The 23,935-nt window shown below is 40.7% G+C and overlaps 2 protein-coding genes across 4 annotated transcripts in view; both read left to right on the top strand.

Moving 5' to 3' along the window:
• The window catches only part of LOC111863755 (phospholipase D1), a 64,541-nt gene extending 55,589 nt beyond the window's left edge, over window positions 1-8,952 (top strand). For all 3 annotated transcript variants that reach the window (XM_023850372.2, XM_023850373.2, XM_023850374.2), the window contains exons 20-23: window positions 2,369-2,500; window positions 3,791-3,994; window positions 4,352-4,474; window positions 4,554-8,952. In XM_023850372.2, coding sequence (XP_023706140.1) covers window positions 2,369-2,500; window positions 3,791-3,994; window positions 4,352-4,474; window positions 4,554-4,655 — 561 coding nt within the window. In that variant the 3' untranslated portion in view covers window positions 4,656-8,952. The remainder of the gene's footprint in view (window positions 1-2,368; window positions 2,501-3,790; window positions 3,995-4,351; window positions 4,475-4,553) is intronic.
• A 6,364-nt stretch (window positions 8,953-15,316) lies between these two features.
• Window positions 15,317-23,935, top strand: part of LOC111863757 (zinc finger protein jing) — a 62,612-nt gene continuing 53,993 nt past the window's right edge. The window contains exon 1 of the mRNA XM_023850382.2: window positions 15,317-15,636. Coding sequence (XP_023706150.1) covers window positions 15,326-15,636 — 311 coding nt within the window. The 5' untranslated portion in view covers window positions 15,317-15,325. The remainder of the gene's footprint in view (window positions 15,637-23,935) is intronic.

Raw genomic sequence — 23,935 nt, 5'->3', positions numbered from 1 at the left:
TTTTAGAGCAATATATAAATTGCCATCTAAGGGTATCTAGTTTATTTCCTTGTGTTTATTACATGTTATTAAAACTCCAGCATGTTTCAGTCACACAAGACCATCTTCAGGGATTGTACCGCATTGGTGGGAAATTCTTTGATTTGTGTATATGAGCCATAGTTATTTAATTGAACTGATTACAGCATGTGATGCTATGTATGTCGTATGTTATTGTTTCATGTTCTTTTTATAGGTGTCTGTATGTAACCAAATGATATCAGGTTCTGAGTAGTGGGGTTTTCTGGTACTTTGCAGTCACCTGTATAAGCATATCTCGTATTAACAAAATGTTATGTCACATATGTAAATATTTAGCTAAGAGGTGGAGTTCTGCTGTTTCAATGTGTTTTTTTGGTATGTGAAGTGCTGAACTGTTTGCATATTTGTGATGACCCATATGTGTATTTGCTGATCACAGTGGCCGTGCAGTCTGAGGCATGAAATGTCTTTACCCGCTCAAATGCTGGGATTGCGGGTTCAAATCCCACTCAAAGCATGGATGTCNCCAACAAATGGGTGTGTACCTAAATAAATAAATAAATAAATAAATAGGATTACCAACACGTGTTTTGGCCGTATGAGAATCATGAAGCTTTCACAGTGTCTACTATGCACCCCGATTTGTAAGCAGGACTTTGTGATGTGACTGGTGCCAGACCCCAAAACTCATGGGGTTATTACACAAAAATCTCTCCCCTGCCATGGTGGGGGCCATTTTCTTTCAGCACAGGAACTAGATATCACCTTTTACCCCCAGGAAGATTCTTGGTACTTGTTTCTGTTCGAGGCTGAGTCAACTCCAGGGCCTTAATGTGGTCGGAAGTATTAGGTCAATTGAAAAATCCAGCAACCTCATCAAGAATCACACCCATGACCCATGAACTTGCACTTCTGATATAAAGATGTACTTTCCCAATGATCATATCTTTATTGACACAACATAGGATTCTTGTATATGTATGCCCAATCTTTTCACTCCTTGTGGACTGCAGAATTTATGTCAGGAGGCTAAACATTGCGGTAGTTAAAGGGCAGTATCATGTTCAAACCTCAAACATGTTTGCAACTTTGGGAAACTTGAATGATGTAGACATTCATTGGGCTTGGGAAAGTATTAGAGAGAATATCAGAATTTCAGCCAAACAGAGTCTGAGTTGTTATTAGCTAAAGCAGCATAAACCAACATTTATTGCCCTGAAGCTGGAGTTAGTATGTTCCTCTGAAATGCTCTTAGCCACCTCTCAGACTGCACAGTGTTGTAACACATGACAACCAATCAATATCTTCACTGCTCTGGAAATTTGAAATCTCATACGAGTTGTAACAAGTTTATAAAACATCAATCTACCAAATTCCATATCAGTTATTATCAGTGGCATGTAGTATATTGTCATGTAACAGAATGACTGTAGATGGGGTTTGGATTGGTAATCGGATTTCTTGAACACTTACAGATCATAACTTCAAGTAACTATAGTACTCTCGCTAATTCACACACTCGGCAGTTCATTATGGCATGTACTAAGTCTTTTCAGTTTGCTATGTTTTCACCCGTCATTGCCTGGTGACAGATCCCAACAGTGTCCTCTGCTTCCATGCCTACATTGTTACCAGTTTGTGACTGTCCCACAACTGTCAACTCTCAACTCATCTCCACTTCACTAACAGCCGTCTGAAGACTCTCGTAATTGCAGCTGTTCCTCGTTATATAGCCTCAGCACGGACTGCATAGAAAACACATCTCCCAACAGTTCTTATATTGTTTCATCACGTAGTTATTGCACAGACCACATAGAGGTCACAATTCCTTTGTTACTGTTTACAGCTATTACCCAACAGTGGCTGTTGTTTACAGAGTCATTAGCAATGGGGCTGCATGATACAGTATCTTGGTTCCAATTGACACCTTACAGAATTTACTCTCCCGTAATCTGACAGTTTCATTCAACAAATACTTTTATGCTCACCACCATCATTTGTTAACTTATCTATAGCAAGTGTCTTTGTCAAACTATGATTATCACTATCAAGTGAAATGTAAAGTAGCCCCCATCTTATTTCACATTGTATACAAACCGTTTTATGGTCCATCAACATGTAACATTCATTATAGCTGCCTTTCTTTTGTATTTTTGATGGTTTTATAAAAATTGGCCATCTGGTTGAAAGGATCATATACATTCACGCACTGGTGATACGCACGTTCACTGTATGCCCTGCCAATGTTGTCTGTGCACAGTGTGTGTCCTGCCAGTGTTGCATTTGCATGCTATGTGTTGCACTGACAGTGACCATGTATAAAGTTTATGTATGTTGTTTCCTGCAGGTCACAGAGCTGATTTATGTGCACTCAAAGCTGCTCATTGCTGATGACAACCTGGTGATCTGTGGCTCAGCGAACATCAATGATCGCAGCATGCTGGGAAAGAGGGACTCTGAAATAGCTGTTGTCATTGAGGTCTGTGTGTCAGACAGGAATTTCTTTGTATGAGATCAAATGAACAGGGTTGTGTTGCGCACATCGAACTGGTTCACTGCTGTCCACATATACTGCCTGTCATTCATTAAATGGTTGGGCACTGATGGTACAGACTGTTGGTATCTCACATCAGTGTTTACTGCTATTGTTTCTCACCTCAATTGTGCTACTGCCATTAGTGGCAATTTCCCACTTGTAAGGACACGTTAACTGCCAAGAACTCACTTGTGTTAGATGCTGATTTATTAGTTGCATACACATAAACATCCATGTTAGATGGGTCCCTTGTCACCACGGCATGGTATGTCCTCAAGTTGCAGATGGAGGAGTCACCCTCCAGGTATGGAGGGAACCTGCGAATATATTGAATAAGTAGTCGCGGACAGCCGAGAAGGGGTGGTGCTCCAGCTTGGGGTTTGGTCGTGGGGCTAACAACTCCTCACCATAAAAATAAGCTTGTTATGAAAATGTACACAAAGCCTTGGACCTGGACGGATCCTCTGGATAACTTGTATTCTTTTCCAAGCATAATTAGAATGATCAACTCAAGGAGGATGATGTGGACAGGGCATGTAGCACGAATGGGGGAGTCAAGGAATGCATATAGGATATTGGTGGGAAAGCCAGATGCAAAGAGACCACTGGGAAGACCAAGGCATAGTTGGGTGGACAATATTAAAATGGATCTTAGAGAGATAGGATGGGTGGCCCAGGATAGGGACCAGTGGAGGGCTCTTGTGAACATGGTAATGAACTTTTGGGTTCCATAAAATGCTGGGAAATTCTTGAGTAGCTGCAGAATTGGCAGCTCCTCCAGAAGGGTTCAGCTCCATGAGTAAATAAGTACATAATACACGTACACGTATGTTAAGGGTAGAACATAGACTAAGGGTGTTCAAGAACAGGGAACTGAGAGGGTGGTAATAACATGAGGCTGGAGGAAACTTCGCAGTTATGAACTTTGTAATTTGCCCACTTCATCAGTTAGTTATTATTGGGGTGACTGAATCAAGGTGGGTGAGATGGATGGGACTTGTAGCATGCATGAGAGACATGAAAAATATGTACAAAATTTTGAGCTAAAAGTCTGAAAGAAATAGCCCGCTTGAAAGAGCTCAGCCTAGACAAGGGAATGGTACTAAGATGATCTTAAAGGTATAGTATGTATGGATGTGGGCTGGATTCATTTTCCTTGATATGGACCAGTGACAAGCAGAACTCTGCTTCGTGCAGTTAGTCAATTGCCAATAACATGGGCTCTTTGTGCAGGATGTGGAGTTTGAGCCAGGTGTTATGGGTGGGGCCCCTTACCAGTCTGGCAAGTATGCTGGGTCGCTGCGGAAACACCTGTTTCGGGAGCACTTGGGGCAGCTGCAGGACCACAGCGCAGACGTGAGTGACCCGGTGAGCGAGCACTTCTACCGGGGCGTGTGGCAATGCACTGCCACCCGGAACACACAGATATATGAGGAGGTGAGAATTTGCACATGTTGGTTTAACAATGCTCTATCAAGTACACTTATGTGTAGCTTCTAAATGATGAGTTGGGTGGAATCATTGGGAGGCAAGAGGAAAACTGTTCACTGTAGGATACATTGTTAGAACTTGTATTGTTGGTTTGATACACAGGTTTGGTTCATGAATCATCCTTCCATTTGACACTGTTTAGTCTGAGTTACTGACAGTATCATTAAATAAACCATAAGTAAAATGCAGTTCTGTTCCACGGAGTGGCTCAGTTTGTTTGTTAGATGCTATTAGTTGATTAGTTAGTCAGTTGAGGTACTGCAAACAAGTTCTACACAATAACAGTGTGCTTACATAACACAGGTGTTCCGGTGCATCCCGTCAGACAGTGTTGCTGACTTCCAGTCCTTGAGGCGCTACCAGGAGGAGCCGCTGCTGTGTTATAGCGATCCACTGTTGGCTAGAAAGAAACTGGAGGATGTTAAGGTGAGACAGACAGACAGACGTGCCAGCTTGTTCTGATGTGCTGTCTAACTGCACCAGTTGATACAGCATTCTGTTACAGGGCAACTTGGTGAATCTGCCATTGCAGTTCCTTAGCAGTGAGGTTCTTACACCAAACTCTGCATCCGTAGAGGGTATAATGCCAACAGCCTTGTGGACATGAACAAGTTATAGTATCTCCGTGGTTGCTTCTGTAATTGCATGTGAAGTGATGGCCATGGTTTCTGGACTGCTGGCAGTCACTCCAAAAGGTGCTTGGATAGTACCTGGAAATGAATCGAGAACACATCCTTTACCATGTCAGTTTTACAGTAAGCAGCCTGTGTGTTTGGTAGAACAATATCTAATGACAACTGCAATCAGAGACTGAATTCACAAGATGCCGTGCCTTGGCAGTTAGGACACACAGGCAGGATCCTCTGGATAGATCATAGTTGTTGTTGCTTGCAGTTATTATTTTTGTATCCATCCTGCCCTCTGCCTCTGTGTAATAGCAAAGGCAGACAGATTGAGAGGGATCAGTGACAAATGTATTTGTATCCTCAGTTTAAACATATCAACCCATCTGCATCCTTCCACACTTCAGGTAGAAGTGATCATATTTGTCCCCAATGCTCACCATCTACAAAACAGAGAGAAGTGCTTTCATTGACTTCTGGTGTTGCTTGCACCGTCTTCCATTTTCTAAACAGTATACGGTGGAACTCCTCATTTAAGATCTCTTTGAGGAACTGTGAATTTCAACACTAGACTGAGGAAAGTCTTAAATGTAGGAAATTTGATACTGGGATTATTTGACTTGGGGTCATTGAAATTGGATATAAGATGAAGGAAAAACATTAAATTGAGATACATTAAGTGAGGGTTCCACTATATATCATAAATGCACTCACAGGTGGCACTAGAGTCACCTGAAGCAATCCTTTGTGTTTTCTGTGAAAGTACACTTGTGCAGTGATCATAGCTTGAAGCATGAGCACATAGAGGTATGTTTATGGATGTGAATGGGTTAAAATACAGGGTAGCCATAGTTTAGTCACTACATTGCAAACAAATATGAAATACAAGAGGTGCCCAGACATGGTTTACTGTGTTTGGAAGGAACCACTCAGGCATTTTAATGGAAGTTTATAGTGCATGCATAATGAAGAATGGTATGATCACCACATGACACGAAAGAGCACTCCATACATTTAACTTGGGGTTATTTTGTTCATACTCAACAAACCACAAGTGGATTTGCAGAACCCCAAATTCTGGAGCTGTATTTGTTTACCATACCAGACAAGTGAAAGGCTGACTTATCACTAAAAAGACATCCAGCAAGCTGTTCTTAGCATCAATCCATTGGAGCATATTTGAGCAGATTGTTCCCAGTGTTGCTGAGTGTCTGTTCAAATGCTTGTATGCTTGCAGCTTTAAGCAATGGTGGGGGGTTTCTTGTATGGTTGCCCAGGAAAATTGGAAGGTCAGTGGTAACATGATGAGTGGATTTCTGAAGGCAGTACTGGAAAGCCTCAGGAACTGTGTTGATCATGTCATTATGAATGGAAGGCCTATCTTGGTTGTTCTTATACAGGACATTGCTTGTCTCCCTGAACTGTTCTGGCAAGTGCTCAGCGAGCTCCTGTCTTAGTGCCTCTTTCACATTCCAAATGATACTGTCTTCACACTTTTGTCCTGTGTAAATATGTTTGAATATCCCACTGGTATGCTAGAAATAATATTTAATAATTTTTAATGATGATTTAACAGTGTACATCACTAATGATCACTGATCACTGATGATGATGCAACCTTCTCTTAGTAACATTTCATACCATATTTTTCATGTCTCCTATAAAAGTATCTGTATGAACTATACAGTGCTACTATGTACAAGTTGATTTTGATATGTGGCTAGTGGAGTTATGTTATATTTTTTGGCCAAAGGGCAAAAAATCGTTTTCTAATATCGAATATAGTAGTAAGATTGACTGTCGATAATATTTTGGGTATTCTGGCCGCTGGGAGTATAACTCAGGTTCCAAATTATGATGGGGGCCTGATAGTCACCTACACAGAATGAAATCACATGCTCACATATAGCACAACATGCAGACAGTCCTGAACTCAAGATCTTTGACACAGAAGGCCACTGTGTATTGACAGTTTTTTTTTTTTAATCTGAGCTGCTACTATGAAATCAGTGTCATTCAACTCTGTCCTGAGGCAAGTGAATGTAGTATGCAAATCGTTTTTCTATGTATATTATTAATATTATGCTTCACCCTACACCTTTCTTTCCCTTGAAGCTCCTAGTCCAGATTTTGCATGCATTTCTACTTTCCCATTGTGTGTGTTGAACTGCCCACCTTGCCTTTCTTCTTGTTGGCCGCCTTTCCAATTTACACTGGTCGATGGAAAAAGGTCTCAGAATGTCTCTCACAACTTTTCTTTCTTGATTTCTTGCTAGCCCTTCCTCTGTCCTTGATGTTTTTCAGTACCTGGCAAAACAAGTTTGTTCCATGCCATACCTTACATCTCTTTCACTTAAATTTTAATTCTGATTCCCTTCTTCATCTCCTGATTATTCTGTCTTTTTGCATGGCCAAACAATTATGACCATTTCCCTTCAAATTCTATTAACAAATTTTGAGTTGCACCTTCTTCTTTAATAATTTCATTTTTAAATCTGTTACTTCTTGCCTCCCCTCATTACTTGATGTAGTCATCATGAAAATAGTAGTTAGAAAGCACATCCTCTGTGACTTCATCATGCTGTACACTATTTAAAGGGTGAAGTAGGTGCTGTGACCCACATGTTGTAAACCCTTGAAATTGTCTTTGAATGGCAACAAGTCCCTACTCATGCAGCATTGTCTAATTTTATATCTACTTTGGTTCTATTAATATCCAAAATACATTCTTTGGTTAAAGAAATATTTTTTATTTACATAAATAAAGTGCAGGATTGTTTAGAGCTTTAGAAGTGAAACTGTAATAAGCTTCAAACCATTTCAGGGGTTATTCCTTTTATTTTTATTTTTATTCATGTAGTAGCTTGTTTTACACTAAGAACTAAACCTGTTTCCAGTGTGACTTAGTGTGAACCCTATATTGTTTTCTATTCTTATATGTCTAACCTCTCAAGTACGGTTGTGCTTTGGTCTGGACTCTCCTCATTTCCTCATTGCCGATGGTGGTGGGTGTAAGTTCGCAGAACTTTTACGTCCTTATCTTGATTACACTGATGAAGACTCCAAGTATGTAAACATCACTTGGGCCCCTGCTGGTCAGAATCATGTTCACTTTCAGGGGAAGCATGTTCCATTCTTCTAGCAATCCTTTGCTAAGGTTCTTCCTTTCATTTGTGAATCTTTGACATTGCCAGAAGACATGGCCTAGGGTTTCTTCAGATGTTTAGCATGTGCAGATCCTATTTGGCACAATATTACTATGTGCCAAGGTTGTGTGACCAATTCAGAGGTGGCAGATTGAGGTCACCACTCTTCTATTTAGTTTGCATTTGGCAAGCCAGGGGTTGGGGCCATTATCAAGGAACAGCATAAAGTATTGCTGTCCCCTGACCCATCCAACTTCCTGGTTCCACAGCTGGGATTCCTGTTTGGATTCTTTCCTCCATGTGCTTTTCATGTCCTCAGCTGGAATAGGGATTTGGCTATTTCCTCCGTGCCTGACACTGTACTTGGCTAGCTCATCAGTTTTCTTGGTAATCCCTGTGTGAGCTGGGATCCAATGTATCCTAACATGTTTCCCAGCTGCATTTGTCTCCTTATGCTGTTCCTTAATACAGGAAATGAGTGGAGATCATTTTCCAAAGTTTTTGACTATCAGATTGCAATCGTCACACACTTGGTGACTGAGAATATACAAAAGTTACAACCTTGTATTTAGTTGATAAGGGTGAGAGACCCAGAGATGACCATGGTCTCCACGATTGATATGGAGGCAATTTGTGATGTCCTTTAGCCCCAGCCTTTGCCCTCATTGTAGTCAAAGACTGATTTCCTCTTGTTTTTTCCCCCCCCTTTACAGCTTTGTCTTCTACTTTCTTGTAATTAATAAAGTTCGCTGTTTTGCTCCTATACTGGAACTGCCAGAAGGCTGCTTTATGCATTCTTATGAGCTTATCACATTAAGTGATGCAGGAGTAGCTTCCTTGGTGGTGTTGGATCCATCTGCCTCTGCTTCCTGCTATTGACTCTAAGATGGGGGAGTAGCTCCTTTGACTGTATCTGTTATTAGAGCTGTTATGGAAGAGAATTTGATGCAGGAGTGCAGGTTCCCATTATGAAGGTCTTAGGCTGCCTTGATCCTAGACTCCACCTCCTCTGAGAATTTATCCCAGTTAATTTTTTAGGTCAAAGGAAGAGCAGAGAAGAGTCAAAGACTGCCATGTGTTTGTTACAGTATGAAATACTGGCACAATGTAGGCATGTTAAATGTGTCTCAGAGATGTGGTATTGCTGTTTCAGCAGAGCAGTGGGTGAATTCACAATTTCAAATGTAGAGCTGTAACACACAGGGTTATGTGTAGGTGTATGTACTCACTGTGAAACCATTTTTACAGTAGCTTACTTTTATGAGCTGTCATGACATTAATAAAGGGGCACGCTTTAGCGTAGTTCGTTGAGGCACTGTGCTACAAGCCAGAAGGTTTTGGGTTTGATTCCCAATGAGGTTATTAGATTTTTCAGTTGACCAAATCCTCCTAGCTGCGCTATGTCCCTGGGTTTGACTCAGCCTCTAACAGAAGTTAGTACAAGGAATCTTCCTGAGGGTAAAGGGCAGCTGGTGTGAAAGGCTGACAGCCTCAGTGCCATCTGTGAGCCCATTGTCTAGAAAATATGGGAGCCTTGACATCTCACAACCTTATGGGCCTCAACAGCCTGTTACAGAGGTAGCTTTGCGTCTTCTTTTTTTTCCCCCTTTTCCTTTTTCTTTTTTATTTTTTGCCATGGCATTAAAAATGACTGTGGTGATTGAATTTACTGTGTTGCACTACCAACCATGCAGGTAACATTTTGGTGCGTGAGGCTTATTGAAGAAAGTCATATTTAGAATAAAGTATATACACTTAACAATTTTACTGCCACTGTGATCCCTGTTATTTTTTCCACATGCCAGTTGATGATCCATACATAGTTTTTACATTGTTCTGGAGCATCACCAATTCTGATGTGTGATGCAGTAATTACTGTCCATAAGGTACACATTTCCTTAAGAACTGTATGCTATGAGGGGACACATGTTGGTTGCACCAAACTATGTGCAGCCATTTTGGACTGGGTATCAGTGACTGCTGTGGCACTGGAAATGTTAATTACTCTCTTGCCATTGGATGCAGATGGCTCAGGAACATTGCTGATTGGTTTCATATACTAGAACCCAATGATTGGTTATTGCTCATATTTACAGGGTTGTGCAGTGCTGCCACCATGCAGCGACATGACATAGGTTCCTCATGTATATTACTTTTGTATATACATGTATTTTATTTCATATGTTACACCAGTAGCTAGTGGTAAATGCATTGTTGTATCATATTGTGTTAAGTTCTCTGTCCCACTATGTGAGTTTCATACCAGGAGTTGGCCACTGCATCGCACCACATCCATTTTATGAATAGCGATTGCAGTGGATATCTCGTGACTCTATTTTACGCCATATCCTTCAGTCCCTCATGACAGAAAACATCCTGATGCTGTCAGATTGGGATGTTTACTGTGTGTGTTAAGCATTACATGAGACATTTAATTTCACCACATTCACCCACAGAAACTGGGTCAGTATAGTAGCTAGGCTATGCTCTGGCCAGTTGAGGTTCCATTCCAAACAAGGGCAGATAGTCTTATCTTGACTGCCATGCCTAAATTGGCCCTGGAGTCCACCCAATCTCTTATCCAATGAATAAATTTTCCCAGGGGTAAAGGGCCAAGGGTGTGGAGTTAACTTCTCACTTTCATCTAGTACTGAGTTTAAGAATGCATGGAGCTATACCTCTGTCCCCTCCATATGTCATCATGGTGTGATGCTTAATTAAGCACAGGGCCATCTACCTTTGTTACCATTTATATAAAATACAGAAATAGTTAAATTATATCCAAGAAGGGGTTTGTTTAGGAAGTAATGGACTAGCATGAACCAGGTGTGTTATACACCTGAAATGGATTTCATATGGATAAGTGGAATGTGCAGTAGAATGAGAGTTCCTGGTAGCGAGGCACATACAGTTGGCAACAGCATCCTCTCTTTTCTGTCAGACAATTAAACTGTAATGATATGGTTTGTGAGACCATTATTCAACACTGCCAATACCAGAAACCCACAATCTCTGGGCCGTGTCCTTGTCCATTTTATCCTCAGCACTATTTTTCTTAAGATCCATTTTATTATTATCATTCCATCCCCATCTCAGTCTTTAAAGAATTTTCAGCACCAAAACTATGTGTAACCCTCATTCATGTTCTGTTTTGGAGTGTAATCTGGTAGGTGGATGCCAGCTTTTTGGAGAAATATACAGCTTGGATCTTCATTATGGAAGTGCATCCTCAAGATGGTGGCAGTATGTTACTCTGAATTGTTGGTACCAACCTACCAGACTGCACAGTGTAATGGTGCAGAAGACCACAGCATGAGTCTTAGAAAACAAGAAAGATGTAATATTGCATGTATTCCAGCACAGCAAAACAAAATATCTTATGCCATTATAGTGTAATCTGTTTGGTGTGGAGGGTATCGGTGTATATTTCAACTTCAGTAATTTCAAGTCAGTTGAAATATTCTCATGCAGGTAGCTACGTTAAGCTGGAATGGATTTCCAATATTTTGGGAACTGTCACTGTCTCTATCATCAAAATATTTCTGTGGTCATTAGCCAGGGATTGCATGATAATAGAGAAGCATTGTCCAAAATAGAAATTCATTCCATCTTGCCATAGCTGACCGCCTGAGAAGAGTTCATTGTATTTGCTTGTCATGAAAGCTTCAATCTTATATCTGAAATCTGACTTAAGTTACTGTAGTTAATGTCAAGCATATAGTGACTTCATTTCCCTATATTGGTGACTGATGCAGTAGAGTGTGTCTTTCTGGACATTAGACAAAATGCTTCTCTTTCATATTACCCCACAACACTTATGTATCTGTTACACCACATTCCATTCCATGGATCCATTGTTAGTCAGAATGACCACTTAATGTGGGAAAAGGTCATAAAAACGGAAAACAAATATGTACAGTACAACTGTAGCTTTCACATATAAATAGACACATAAAAAGTGGGAAGAAAAAAATATGCAAAGGGTTCAGGTAAAGTATTCAAAAGCTTTAAATAGATGCACACATATGCATTGATACTGTCCCCGTGTTATTTATGCAAACCTTTGAGAAGATTATGCGTCATTTTTAGATAATAAGAATTAGTCATCAGAGTCCAATGAGTATGTATTTAAGTATTTATTTAGTGCTACATTAAATTATGCCATTTTCATTCATAAGACTTGAGATGAGGGAGAAGATTGTTGAAAATTTTGGTGCCAGCATAGTATGTTGCCATACAATGTAGAACTCATAGCAAATACAACCTCACACATATACAGTATAAAAGTTGGTAGACCTTTTTAATGAACATATCTGTGGTATATTCAGCATGTTATTAACTGTATAGCTTTGGAACATGAAGTGTTGAATTGCATACAGGAATTTTAATGTATGATAATTTTGTAATGTATGATGTTATTTTGTATGTAAGATTGTTTCATAAAGAAATTAAAAATTATGTACACTAGTGGAAAATAACCTTGAGCTAGTATTTTTGTAGTACTAAGTCTGTACCCATGAGAATGAAATTGTAAATGTCAAATGAATTTATTCCAATTTCGTGAACTTGTAGTTGACACTACTGTGTTAATAAAACAATGCTATGGATTACACTGGTACACAATTCAACATCAGATCATGCTCCACTTTACTCAGGAGCCAACGGATCAATACATTTTTTTTTTTTCAGTTTAAGTGGTTATCAATTTGTAAAAGAGGAATTTTTTGTTTGCTGGTACCTATATATATATATTTATTATCATATTCAGTGTTAAATGCATATTTTGGTGAGTTATTTGTTTTGTCTAGATTGAGAGCCAGCTTGTTAGCAGTAGGCCACTTAACTCACACGAGAGCTCTCTTGACAGTATACAGAAATCATCAAAGTTTTTCATATAAATTATGACACTAGTATCAGTGGTGAATAGTATGGATACTAATAAGGTATTTATACTTGCAGGGGTCATTTATATAGATCATGAAGAGCAGAGGCCCTAGAATTGACCCATAGGAAAATGTGTTTTGTTGTTCCCCAGTTTGAGTTGAAATGTTGGGTTCCATTAGATAGTTTTATTTTGATCTTTTGTTATATACATGTTTGGTAGGATCTAAACCAACTATCTGCTCTTCTTTGAATGCTAGAAAAATGTAATTAAGTTGGTAAGACTTAATGATTTGTGTAGTCGGAACTTTTGCCAAGTTGCAAAACAGTCTTCCAGCATACATTTTTGGGTAATAGATTTTAAGGCACTGTTACTTTAAAGGCTGAGTTTTCTGTGAGTGTTCCTTTTCTGAAGCCAGACTGGTGTATTAGAGCACAGTGGTAGCTATATATATATATATATACACCGCCTGCTTTAACATTCAGAAATTCTGCATTTTACCCATGCAATGTATTTATGTGTTTCTTGTAACTATTAGAATAAACGGCCATTACTTCTCTATACTGCATTAGCTGATTAATCTTCATAAGTGAGACACATTGTTTTCTGTCCAGCAGTAACTGAATTTTTAAATGTTATTTAGACACACTTAGGTTTCAGAAGGTTAATACAATATGAATACCAACTGTGTGGGATATCATGTTACACTTTCAATTCACAAGAAATTTGTATCAGCATTTTGAGGAAAAGAATTGTGTTCTGTGATCAAGAAAATAATTTTTCCTTCTGCCCACCCCTCAAAGTTTATGAAAGAAAATCACAGATCAAGAGAGTGCAGAACTTGGAAATAGTGAAAGTTCTCAGGTTGTAGATGGGATGATATGGAACAGGGTACAAACAGATATCTGTCCTTTGCAGCTATTTCTGAGTTCCAACACCCAACTTTGAGTGGTGGGCAGAAGGAAAAATTATTTTCTTGATCACAGAACACAATTCTTTTCCTCAAAATGCTGATACAAATTTCTTGTGAATTGAAAGTGTAACAGGTCAAATACCTCCTGTCTTCATAGGTACTACTGTGGATTTCTTCACTCTCTTTAGGTAAATATTGTGATTAGTAACTGACATGAAATTGAGTAACGCTTAGTTCTGCATATTTTGTGGGGATGGAGGGCAGCTGGGTCAGTTTGGTGTTACAAACAAATGTCTTTGTTTTCCAGGCCCTTCATTTGTGAGAAAAATTTTAAGTCAGTGGGATGGTTGCATAACATTACAGACAAGCATGCAAATGATTTGCAAGTGCCATTTAATTCATGGCAGTTGCATTCTGAAATGGACTGTTGGCTAACTCCATCATCATCATCTTACCATCCCATATGATACTACAGAACCTCTGTATTTGGAATGATGTCATTAAATAATTGTAAGGCTCAATTATACAAAATCTGACACAACATGAAGACAGATTTACGCTCTCAGAATGAAGTATAACATAATTATGCAAATATTCAGGGGCATATCTTAGGGAATAAATAAGGTGAACTGTCTTACTCTGTGAAAGAATAACGGTCAGCTGTAGGAAGGTAAGCATGAAAATATCTGCATTGACAGTTGACTGGGATCTAGCATAAGACCAAGTAAGTTAAGAGTCCCTGAAACTAGCACGTTCATTTCCAGTTCATAATGACTAGGCAAATAACTGTTCATCCTTAACAAATCCCTATGGTGCAGGGTTCTGTATAGTACATAGTTGGTTAGTAGTCATTGCTCTGTTGACAAAGTCCCATAATCAAACTTGATCCTGAAGCATTTGAATAGATTCAATACATGCATTTATTGAAGATTGGTGTTAATTTTCTGCCATCTCTGGCATACATCTTCCAAGTGGTGTTTAATTTAACATTTTCTAAAAAAAATAGTTTTAATTTCTTCCATATATGCTACATGTGCAGCCCATTATTAACATAACACTTTCGTTTACTGTTCATTACTGCACCGCCCCAAAATTTAATTTTTGGTGTAGTGCAGGGTAATTTGAATTAAACGTTTCGATAAATAACAGTGAACGCTGTCCGCCCCCCCCCAACCCTTGTGGCGTCATTTCTTTCCTGACATTAGAATTAAAGTAGCCCTGTTCCTGCTGGGTCACAGTCCTTCAGAACTTCGTTTGGTTTGACTGAATGCATGTTACGGCAGAACCGTCGTGTTGTTCGCAGCACGCAAAGTCTGTGGCGTTGCCGAATATCTCAAACAAGAAATACAGCAAAGTTTATAGAAAATTTTTCCAACTCGAAGTTGTAATGTATCAATGAATGGTGCCTTTGTCCTTGTCCCATGAGTAATCGAAGTTAACGGAGTGTTAAGGGTAGTTCACACAACTCTAGCAACACTACGTAAATATTCGCACTATGCTAACAAAATAATTGTTTTAAATATTTTTATTTTGATTTGGGGTCATTGGGTCAAACATTCATATTTAATATCTCGACGTTACGAAGTTATTACTCCGACGAGTAAATTATGTAATTGATCACCGGCCAATGAACAGTGAGAGTGAACCACAGGGGTGGGGAGTTCGTGACGTCAGAGTGACGTCACATTAGTGTTGCTGTGCGTACCAAACAAGATGGCAGACGGTGTGTGTGCAGTAGGGACGACTGATAGTGTTAAGGATTCTGTGGTGAAGCAGAGTGTGGATTTGCTCAGTATTTCACACAAGGATTGTTTAAATTCCAATACATTGAAATCTTCGTTTTATATTCACGGTGACAGTGGAGAGTTGTGTTCGCGTTTTGAAATCGATGGCGTGGTGGAACTGGGTGTGCGCGCTTCTGCTATGCTTTGTGGTGCTAGCTCCGAGTTTTGTCCAAATAATGGAGATAACTGCAGAAAAAAGCGATGTACCGACAGATATGATAGTTCGGAAAGCTCAGACAGGTAAGTTTGAAAGGTTTTGACGGGGCCAAAAAATCTACTTGATAAGAAGGTTTCCACACAAAGGAAATGTACGCTCTCAGCTATATTTGTTGTGCTGTGACTTGTTTTCAGCTGTAGGGAAGATGCTCTGAGAGCCGATGTAACCCTAAAACGAAACCAAGTACACCGCAAGCGAATATCACGGTCAGTGTCGAGCTAGCCGTGGCAGCGGACCCTTCACCTAAATTCATGGCCGCACCCGCTGAAATTCGGCCAATCGAAAGCGAAAATACAACTGCATGATATTTGTGTTTGCACTCCTCTCCCTTTCACGTAATGCTTTCGTTCTTTGTAATAATGAAGAGTGTGCCGACGTGACGTAAATAAATCACGAAGATGGTAATTGAAACGCTTAAACTAAGCAGGGATGCAGGATCTCCGTGTGGAGAGCTTTAAATTGTAAATCCCTCCTAATGAGAATCGTAACTCAAGTCGTGATCAGCGTGTGCTTATGCCGGCGATCCAGATGATATTTATCGATTATTAGCAGCAGTATTAAGTTTTAAGTGCTTTGCTACTGAATCCTGTATTTTGTTTTGATTGTCTGCTATGTGGCAGCCTCATAATACCAATACATTTGTAGTCTAGGAGTCAGCTGTTTTATTAGAGGTAATTAATGAAATCGAAGGCAACCCAAAGATGGATTTCTGCAGTGTTTTAAGAGTCAGCTGTTTTGTTAGAGGTAATTAATGAAATCGAAGACAGCCCTAAAAAGGATTTTTTTGCAGTGTTTGTGCGTTAGTTGTCAGGTTTTGTCCATTGTTATGTTATAGTTCTTTTTACGCTCAAACGAATGCACGGTGTGCGTTGATGGAGACGCGATCTTTGTGTTGAGTTCAGTTACTGCGATGGCAGCAGACATGTAAGTGTTGCTGTAAGACTGTGTGTTGGGAACCTCAGACTCTAGGGCCTGAGTACTTTTGTCTCTTTTGTACATTTGTTGAAACTTAGACTAGCCCCAGACGGAACAAAATTGCACTTCGCAGTTAACAAATGTGCACCCGTTACTACTGGTTTGTAATATGGTAACCACTTTGCGAACCTCAAAACGCAGAATAATTGATATGAGTTCATTGTTTTCATTCTAAGCGAGAGACACGGTGTGGCCCAAACCCCGTCTCTCGCCAGTGGCATGGTGACGTAGAATGTGATTCATAATCAAGTATTTCGGTTTTATGGCAATCAGATAACAGTTGAAGCTTCCCCGATAGCACTCTTTTCATTTATGTTACGTACTGACATTGGTCGTCTCTGTGTCTGGAGACGGGGGTGAAGTGGACAAAAAGCCAGATCTGCTAGCGTGTCTGGGGTGGCCTTTGTGTAATGTGCTGGGGTTGCCATCAGTGGCCTTGCTTCAGACGTATAACAAGAAATGTTGCTTGTCGGTATGCAGTTATCGCGTCTTCTTCCCAGTCAGGAAAGTTCAGGTTTGTACATAATTATTTTGCTCGTAAGTCAGCTTTATCATAAAGCAAAATGCGTGGGAAATATTTGTACTGAGTGGGGGCCGTAGGAGTTTCATTGCCCCGCATAAATTGGCCTGGAAATAGGGACTCAGATGCTGTTGTCGAGATGAGAGGGCAACTCTAGGAGCGGTTACTGAATGGCAGGCCCTTTTTTAAAACACATTTAGCGAGCTGTTCAACCGCCAACATCATGATGTTAAAGGAAGGTTGGTCCAATGCATAATTACTGTATTACCACGATTTTAAGACTCACTTCTTTCATGTTAAAATTTCTGAAATCATGGTGCCTCTTGCATTTGATGACATGCAAGAATAATATCAAAAATTATATTTAATGACTGAAGCGTAAGGAAAGTCATGCCCAAAAAATACAGCAACAGAGTAGATTACAAAAATATATATCAGTGTATTTCCTTTGTTAAAAATGCCCCTAGTGTGACAGTGACACGTAATGCGGGCATGGAGGCCGAAACTAGCAATAAAAGGTAAAGTTGCCTCTGTGCTTAAGTAATTAAGCACTACGCCATGACGACGTATGGGGGAGCGGATATATAGATCCACGTATTCTTGACCTCGGCACTGGTTTGAGATGAGTTGTCATTTTCACGCCCCGACCGCTTTACCACCATGGTGCTCATTGGATAGGAGGCTGAACCGGTCTGGACGACGCGGAGAGGATAAACATCTTGCCCCCGAGATCGGTCACCGTTCATTGTTACACTTGTGCTTAGTGATGCATCTTTTAAAGCCTTTCTTTAAAACATCACCCGGGAATGGGTGGATATCGTTGGTAGTGTTGAACATTCGGTTGTCGTTTCAGTTTGCTATTGTATATGCATAGTGCTACACGTGGGTGTATTTTAATTCCTACGCGAAATTTCGACCCCCAAATTCCGTAGACATTTGCCACTTTACAGTGCCATCGAAACGGTTCCGTTATGAGACGGCATTAAGACGGAAATTAAGGTTGCGTCTTACAATCGATAGCACCTTTTCTTCGCCCTTGAAATCCACTATCAGATCAGGAGTACGCCTGACATTCGATGGCGTCATAGACTCGAGGTAATCCGGTAATTCAGTACCACTCCGTGAAAACACACGGAGGAGTGGAGGTGTAGTTCCACCATTTTTAACCTTTGCGCTACATGGAGATGAGTGGTCAGTTTGACCACCGGGGTAACACCTCCTGGTACCCATTGTAAAGAAGGATGAGTGGGCCCCAGAGAAGGTCTTTGCATTATACGACATTGCTGGCAACCAACCGGTTAATCGCGTTTAGGGAAATCATCGCTGTTTATTGAGAATTATACGAACGCATATGAATTTACTATTTGGCAAATTTTAGAGGCTTTGAATGTTAAAATCTTGTCGACATTGGTAACTGGAACAAAATGCAGTATTTGCTCGCAACTGTTAACTGGAACAGTCGCTTCGCTATGACGCCCCTCAACTTGGCTTTCTGAAATATGTAACCGGCTTCACACGCTCAGAGACTGCCTTCATGTGTAGGTTGTTGAAACGAAAGAATCCTGTTGCGCAAAGTGTGAACACTTGACAGTACTGCCAGCGCTGCTGCATGCTTTTCTCATTCATTTAACCCTTTAAAGACTGAATTTCTTCACAGTTTTATATTAAAATTCAGTTCGTACCTCACAGGAAATACATTACGTCTCCTGTACAGAGGCCAACCGGTTAATTCTGTTTCGGGAAACAAACGTTGTTTATTATAAGAACCATACGAAACACACAGATACACTGTGTGGGCAGAATGCAGGGTTTTAATATGTTAATGCATTTGGTACATATAGTGACCACTGGGCTTTAAAGGGTTAAAGCACCATTAATTATGTGTGCGGCATCATTTGACATTCAGAAACACTGCATTTTGCCCACGTGTTTTTTATGTGTGAAGGTAAAACGACCGAGTTGTCCCACTCCTTGAACATGTGTGCGGTTATCGAGGTATGCCCTCGCTCTAAAGCGTAACATCGACACAAAATGGACAGTCCTCGATAAGCATTGGATATGAGGCCGGGCGGCCAGAGAGCCCATCCAGACAAGTAGGTAAGAGAATGGCCTCTTGCCCCTCGGAGGAACTGAACTTCAGTTCGTGGGCTATCCAGCCTGTATCTCAATTACCATATCGACTGAGCTATTTGGTACAATTCTTGCAATAACGTCAGTTATATCCCCATACAATATTAACCGGTTTATCTTGTACCGGAGACAGAACCTTTTTTTGTGAGGCAGGAACTGAATTTTCAGAAGTTGTTTAGATGGACTACAGCTTCAGAGCGGTAGTCGTGAGTTATTATTGCTTTTCTTATTTCAAGCACAACAACATAATTTTGGTAATGGCCTGCGTTATGGAAAGTGGAGCGGCTTCAGGAAACGTCTAACATCGATTTTTTAAATCGAGAGAAGTGTGTTGGAACTTCGTCACGTGATGTTGAAAGCACTTGAAGATTTTAAAGGTTATGAATTGTTGAGGAATACTTTGAATGTGAAACGAAACGTATTATGTAGGAAAAGCGCGTTGTATAACAGGCATAAGTTTCTGGTGTCGTTTGTTTATTGTATGAAATGAACAGGTAACAAGGACCTAATGACTGGTCAGTCGTATGTTTCATGCCTGCAGATCTCATTGAAATTTGAGGGTCACATTTAAAGTTCTGATGCAATATGATTTTATATCACAATGAGTATTCTTTCGAAAGAGTTTTAGAAGTCCCAGGATTTCTTGTGAACAAATTTTTGCTTCCACCCTGGACGTTTTAGTCACGTGGGAAGTACACGGCACCTTTGACAACAAATTTTGACTCAGAATAAGTACATATGTCATCAGGATGGAAAGGTTTTGTTTATATATACATGAATATTTTTTAACCAGAAAATGGGCTCTACATGGGGTATTTCTGACTCAGAATTACTGGATTTTAGGAATTTGTCCATCGTCAGGTATTCTAAAAACTATAAAACACCGTTTCGGAAGCTGGATCTGTTCCCATCCTCAGGTAAGAGGAGACACCTGCTCTGTTGGGTCTCCTAGAAGGAAAAGAACTAACCTCAATCACTAGATTGACGTTAGCTGTTTCTGAGGGACCCAACAGAATAACTGTCTCGATCACTGGATTGACGTTAGCTCTGTCTAAGAGACCCAACAGAATAAATATCTCCCCCCTCACCTGAAGAAAGGAACAGATCGAATTTCCAAAACTTGTGTTTTCTAGTTTCTAGAATACCGGGCGATGGACGCAGTCCAAAAATCCAGTAATTCTGAGTGTTATACATCACCGTCAGCACCTTTTAGAATCAATTTATGACTTGTATTGCCGAATTAGCTTGACACAAAAGCAGCGGGTAATAGAAAATGCCGAAGATCGCTGTTGGACAGTGTGGCCGTTTTCACTCTGTTCGATCTACTTCTCCAGTTTGGACCGGACTTGTGCTTTGACCACAGTAAGGGCTTTCAGTATTATTATATTATTTATGGTCTGCTTAATGACGCCGCCAGTAACTTGTACTATATATCGTCAGTGGTTGAATGATTGGCTTATAATTATTAGAAACAAGTGGTTGCTGCCGGATTTGAGATACTATTCCTGCATTTGCAATGCGTAACAGAACTACCACGAAATCGTCAGGATAGCCGGTTTCCGGGCCGATACTTGAACCCAGAACAGCCCACTAAGAATCACGAGTGCATGCCACACTTCCGCGATGTTTTGTGACTCCGGTATTGGTGAGGATGAGATCTGCATGCAAAACCAGTCTGCCTGCCTTCTGCTTTGTAGTGCGTTTAGTATAATCTACTCCTGTGTAACACCGATCGTTAGCCTCTGACGGTTTGCTGCAGGGCGACACGGAGCGAATCGTAGGTTTGTCTAGCGACGCTGTTAGTATCCGACTATATAGCACCGAATGGTAAGATGATTGGTAAATAATGAATGGTAAAGGATATGACAGGAAGCAACACAATCCTGTTATGTGACTGAAATGTCTGAGGTAAACCTTGAAAATGTCATGATAGTTGAAATTTGAACCGAGGACCGGGTATGAAGCAGGAGTGGTAACCGCCCGTTGTCGCTGGCGGAAGATGAGGATTTCTTTGGGCTCAAAGAAGAAACTTGATTGCGTGTAACTGAGTATTACGTATTTAGATGAACTGCCCCAATTCTATGTTGCATTGCATGCTTCGCATGTAGCCCCCCCCCATCAGTCGTCGTTAACACCAGCATGTCGTCCTATTTGAGACAGTTCAACGCTAGTATCAGAATTCTGGCCATACACACTAAAGCCCCAGATCACTTTCTTTCCTCCGCTCGTAACAAAGTCCGCTTCCTAACCATTTACCTTCTTCACTTGCTAGAGCTTTACCCACCCTTAAACGCATCTCTACCAGAAGGACTAGCGGGCACTGCCTGCGAACTTTCAGTGTACGAAAATCCCCCCCCCCTCACTTTCTCTTCAGGCTTCAGATCCCTAAAGGCGGTGCGTAGATCTCTATTGTTATCATCATCATTATTATTGCAATGTTCCTAGTATACTTTTCTCGCCGTTTAGTAATAACTTCGATCTTTCTTGCAATTTTTAATATATCATATAAACTGCCTGATTTTTGTAAGTTTTTGATGTTTCTTTCTACGTACTCGTGTGAACTTTGTAATTGTCCTCTGGGCTGTTACGTTTGAACGTTAAGAAACAAGGACTGGCTTATTATTCCCCGTATGTCTTCATGGCATAGTGCTGAACCAATTAAATATTGTTATTATTTGCCGGGTGGTAGTCAGACCCTATATCCTCTCTTCGAAGTAGTGCTGACGAGGGCCAAAAACAAGTTGCCCAACCGTCAGACAGAAGTAGTTGCAAGACTCTCAGAGGTGAGAGACACAAATATATGGCCATGAGTCTCGCGGGGTTCGGAAACAAGAATGGCTGCTGGCGAAGGTCAGCAGTAGTTTACCAGGAACCGAAAGACTAAACCCCTTCTCTCGTCGAAGAGGAGGTCCCATTTATAAACAAACAAGTGTTCTTGAAACGAGCAAATATTTGAGCATCCAATAAATTAACATGTCAATCAGAAGCCTATGTCTAGGCTCTAAGACGTGATAGTACTATAAAGAAATAATGATACGGCTAGACAGGCTTTAATTGAACCAAGTATCGACGCACAACAAACATAATTTTTGTCCAAAATCACGGGTCTTCTTGGCTTTTTTGCCATGCAGTTTTGGTGGAACGTGCTCTCCCTATCTAGGGGAAGCTCAGTTCTGCCGGGAGGACCTATCTACCAAATTACATGGCGTCACATTCTGAAGCCATAATCTCCATAATCAACGCTGAAAGAACCTCAAATCTGAGAAGTCCTCGCATTTAGAAACGAAAATGAAGGGGAATTACTTGACCAGGACTGCGGAATATCGTCTCCAAGTGGCATGCGTGAGATTTGTAGAATCGCTTCTGGACAGAGCACGAAGTGAAGTGAAATAAGTACGTAAAACCCATGAATCTCAGTTATGTGTTGCACACTCTTCTGTAAGCACAAATCTTCGGTTATGTTTAGGTTTATGTACGTGTAAAATACAACAAAAAGGTAAAGTTGTCGCTGTGTTTAATTAGTTAAGCACTACGCCGTGAAGGTGAATGGGTGAGTGGATATATAGATCCATATCTTCTTGAACTCGGCACTAGTTGGTGAGTGGTCAGCTTCACGCCCAGGCCGCTTTACCCCAGGGGAAGGAGCGCCCGGTACCCATTGGATAAGAGGCTGGGTGGGCCCAAGTACCGGTCTGGATGTCTTACAAAAATCTAACCTCTACCGAGACTCGAACTCTGACCCATCGATCGTCCAGCCCGTAGCCAGTCGATATACTGACTACGTTCTCCCGGCTACATGTACAATAAAAAAAAAGTAAAGCTATCCCTGTAACAGGCCGTGAAGGCACATAGGGTTGTCAGACGTTGAGGTTCCCACACTATCTAGACAATCGACTCAAATATGGCGGTAAGGTTGTCAGCCTTACGCGCCGGCCGCGCTTTACTCCCCAGGACAATTATTTAATTAATTCCTGGTACTCATTTCTGTTAGAGGCCGAGTCGACCCCAGGGCCATAATGCGGCTGGAAGAATTAGGTCAATTGAAAAAATCCACTGACCTCATTGGGACTTGAACCCGCGACCTTCCGGTTTGTAGCATAGCCCCTCAACTAACAACTGTACAATACAGTAAGAATATTAGATCAGTTTATGGGTAGCATGCTGCCCTCGTGTTGTAGATGGTCATAGGATTCAAACGTAATCGCGTCTATCGACTCACTGATAGAAATTTTAAGTATGTTATCCAGTGGGTACCTGACCTCTGAAAGCCTTGGCTTATTCGACCCTGAAGGTGGAGGGGATATGTTCCTCCGAGTCGCCTGTTTACTTTCGACGGATTACACGGCGTTATATCCGAGAAGATAGTACTCTTCATAACCACCGGTGTGAGAACCTCAAATCGTAGAAGATTAAAATGTGATTGTACTACAGACAGAGAAACAGTACAAGTTAGTATTTTCCTGCTTCAGACTGGTTGTTTTTCACTGACGTATGTAAGTGTGAATTCACTGCACCCGGACGTTTTATATTCTACGACCCAGCTAGTTTTCTGTAACTGCATGCCGTCTATCAGACTCCTGAATTCTCTGATTATTTCAGTGACACCCACTTAAAGATAGTTAATTCTTTAATTGTCCGTCTGTAACCAAACCTCCGATTGGTACGCTGGGATGTAGCAGGAATGCCACCCAAAATGT

The sequence above is a fragment of the Cryptotermes secundus genome, unplaced genomic scaffold, assembly GCF_002891405.2.
Source record: "Cryptotermes secundus unplaced genomic scaffold, Csec_1.0 scaffold572, whole genome shotgun sequence".
NCBI lineage: Eukaryota > Metazoa > Arthropoda > Insecta > Blattodea > Kalotermitidae > Cryptotermes > Cryptotermes secundus.
The sequence above is the reverse complement of the archived record's forward strand: the minus strand, read 5'-3'. Positions and strand labels throughout refer to the sequence as shown.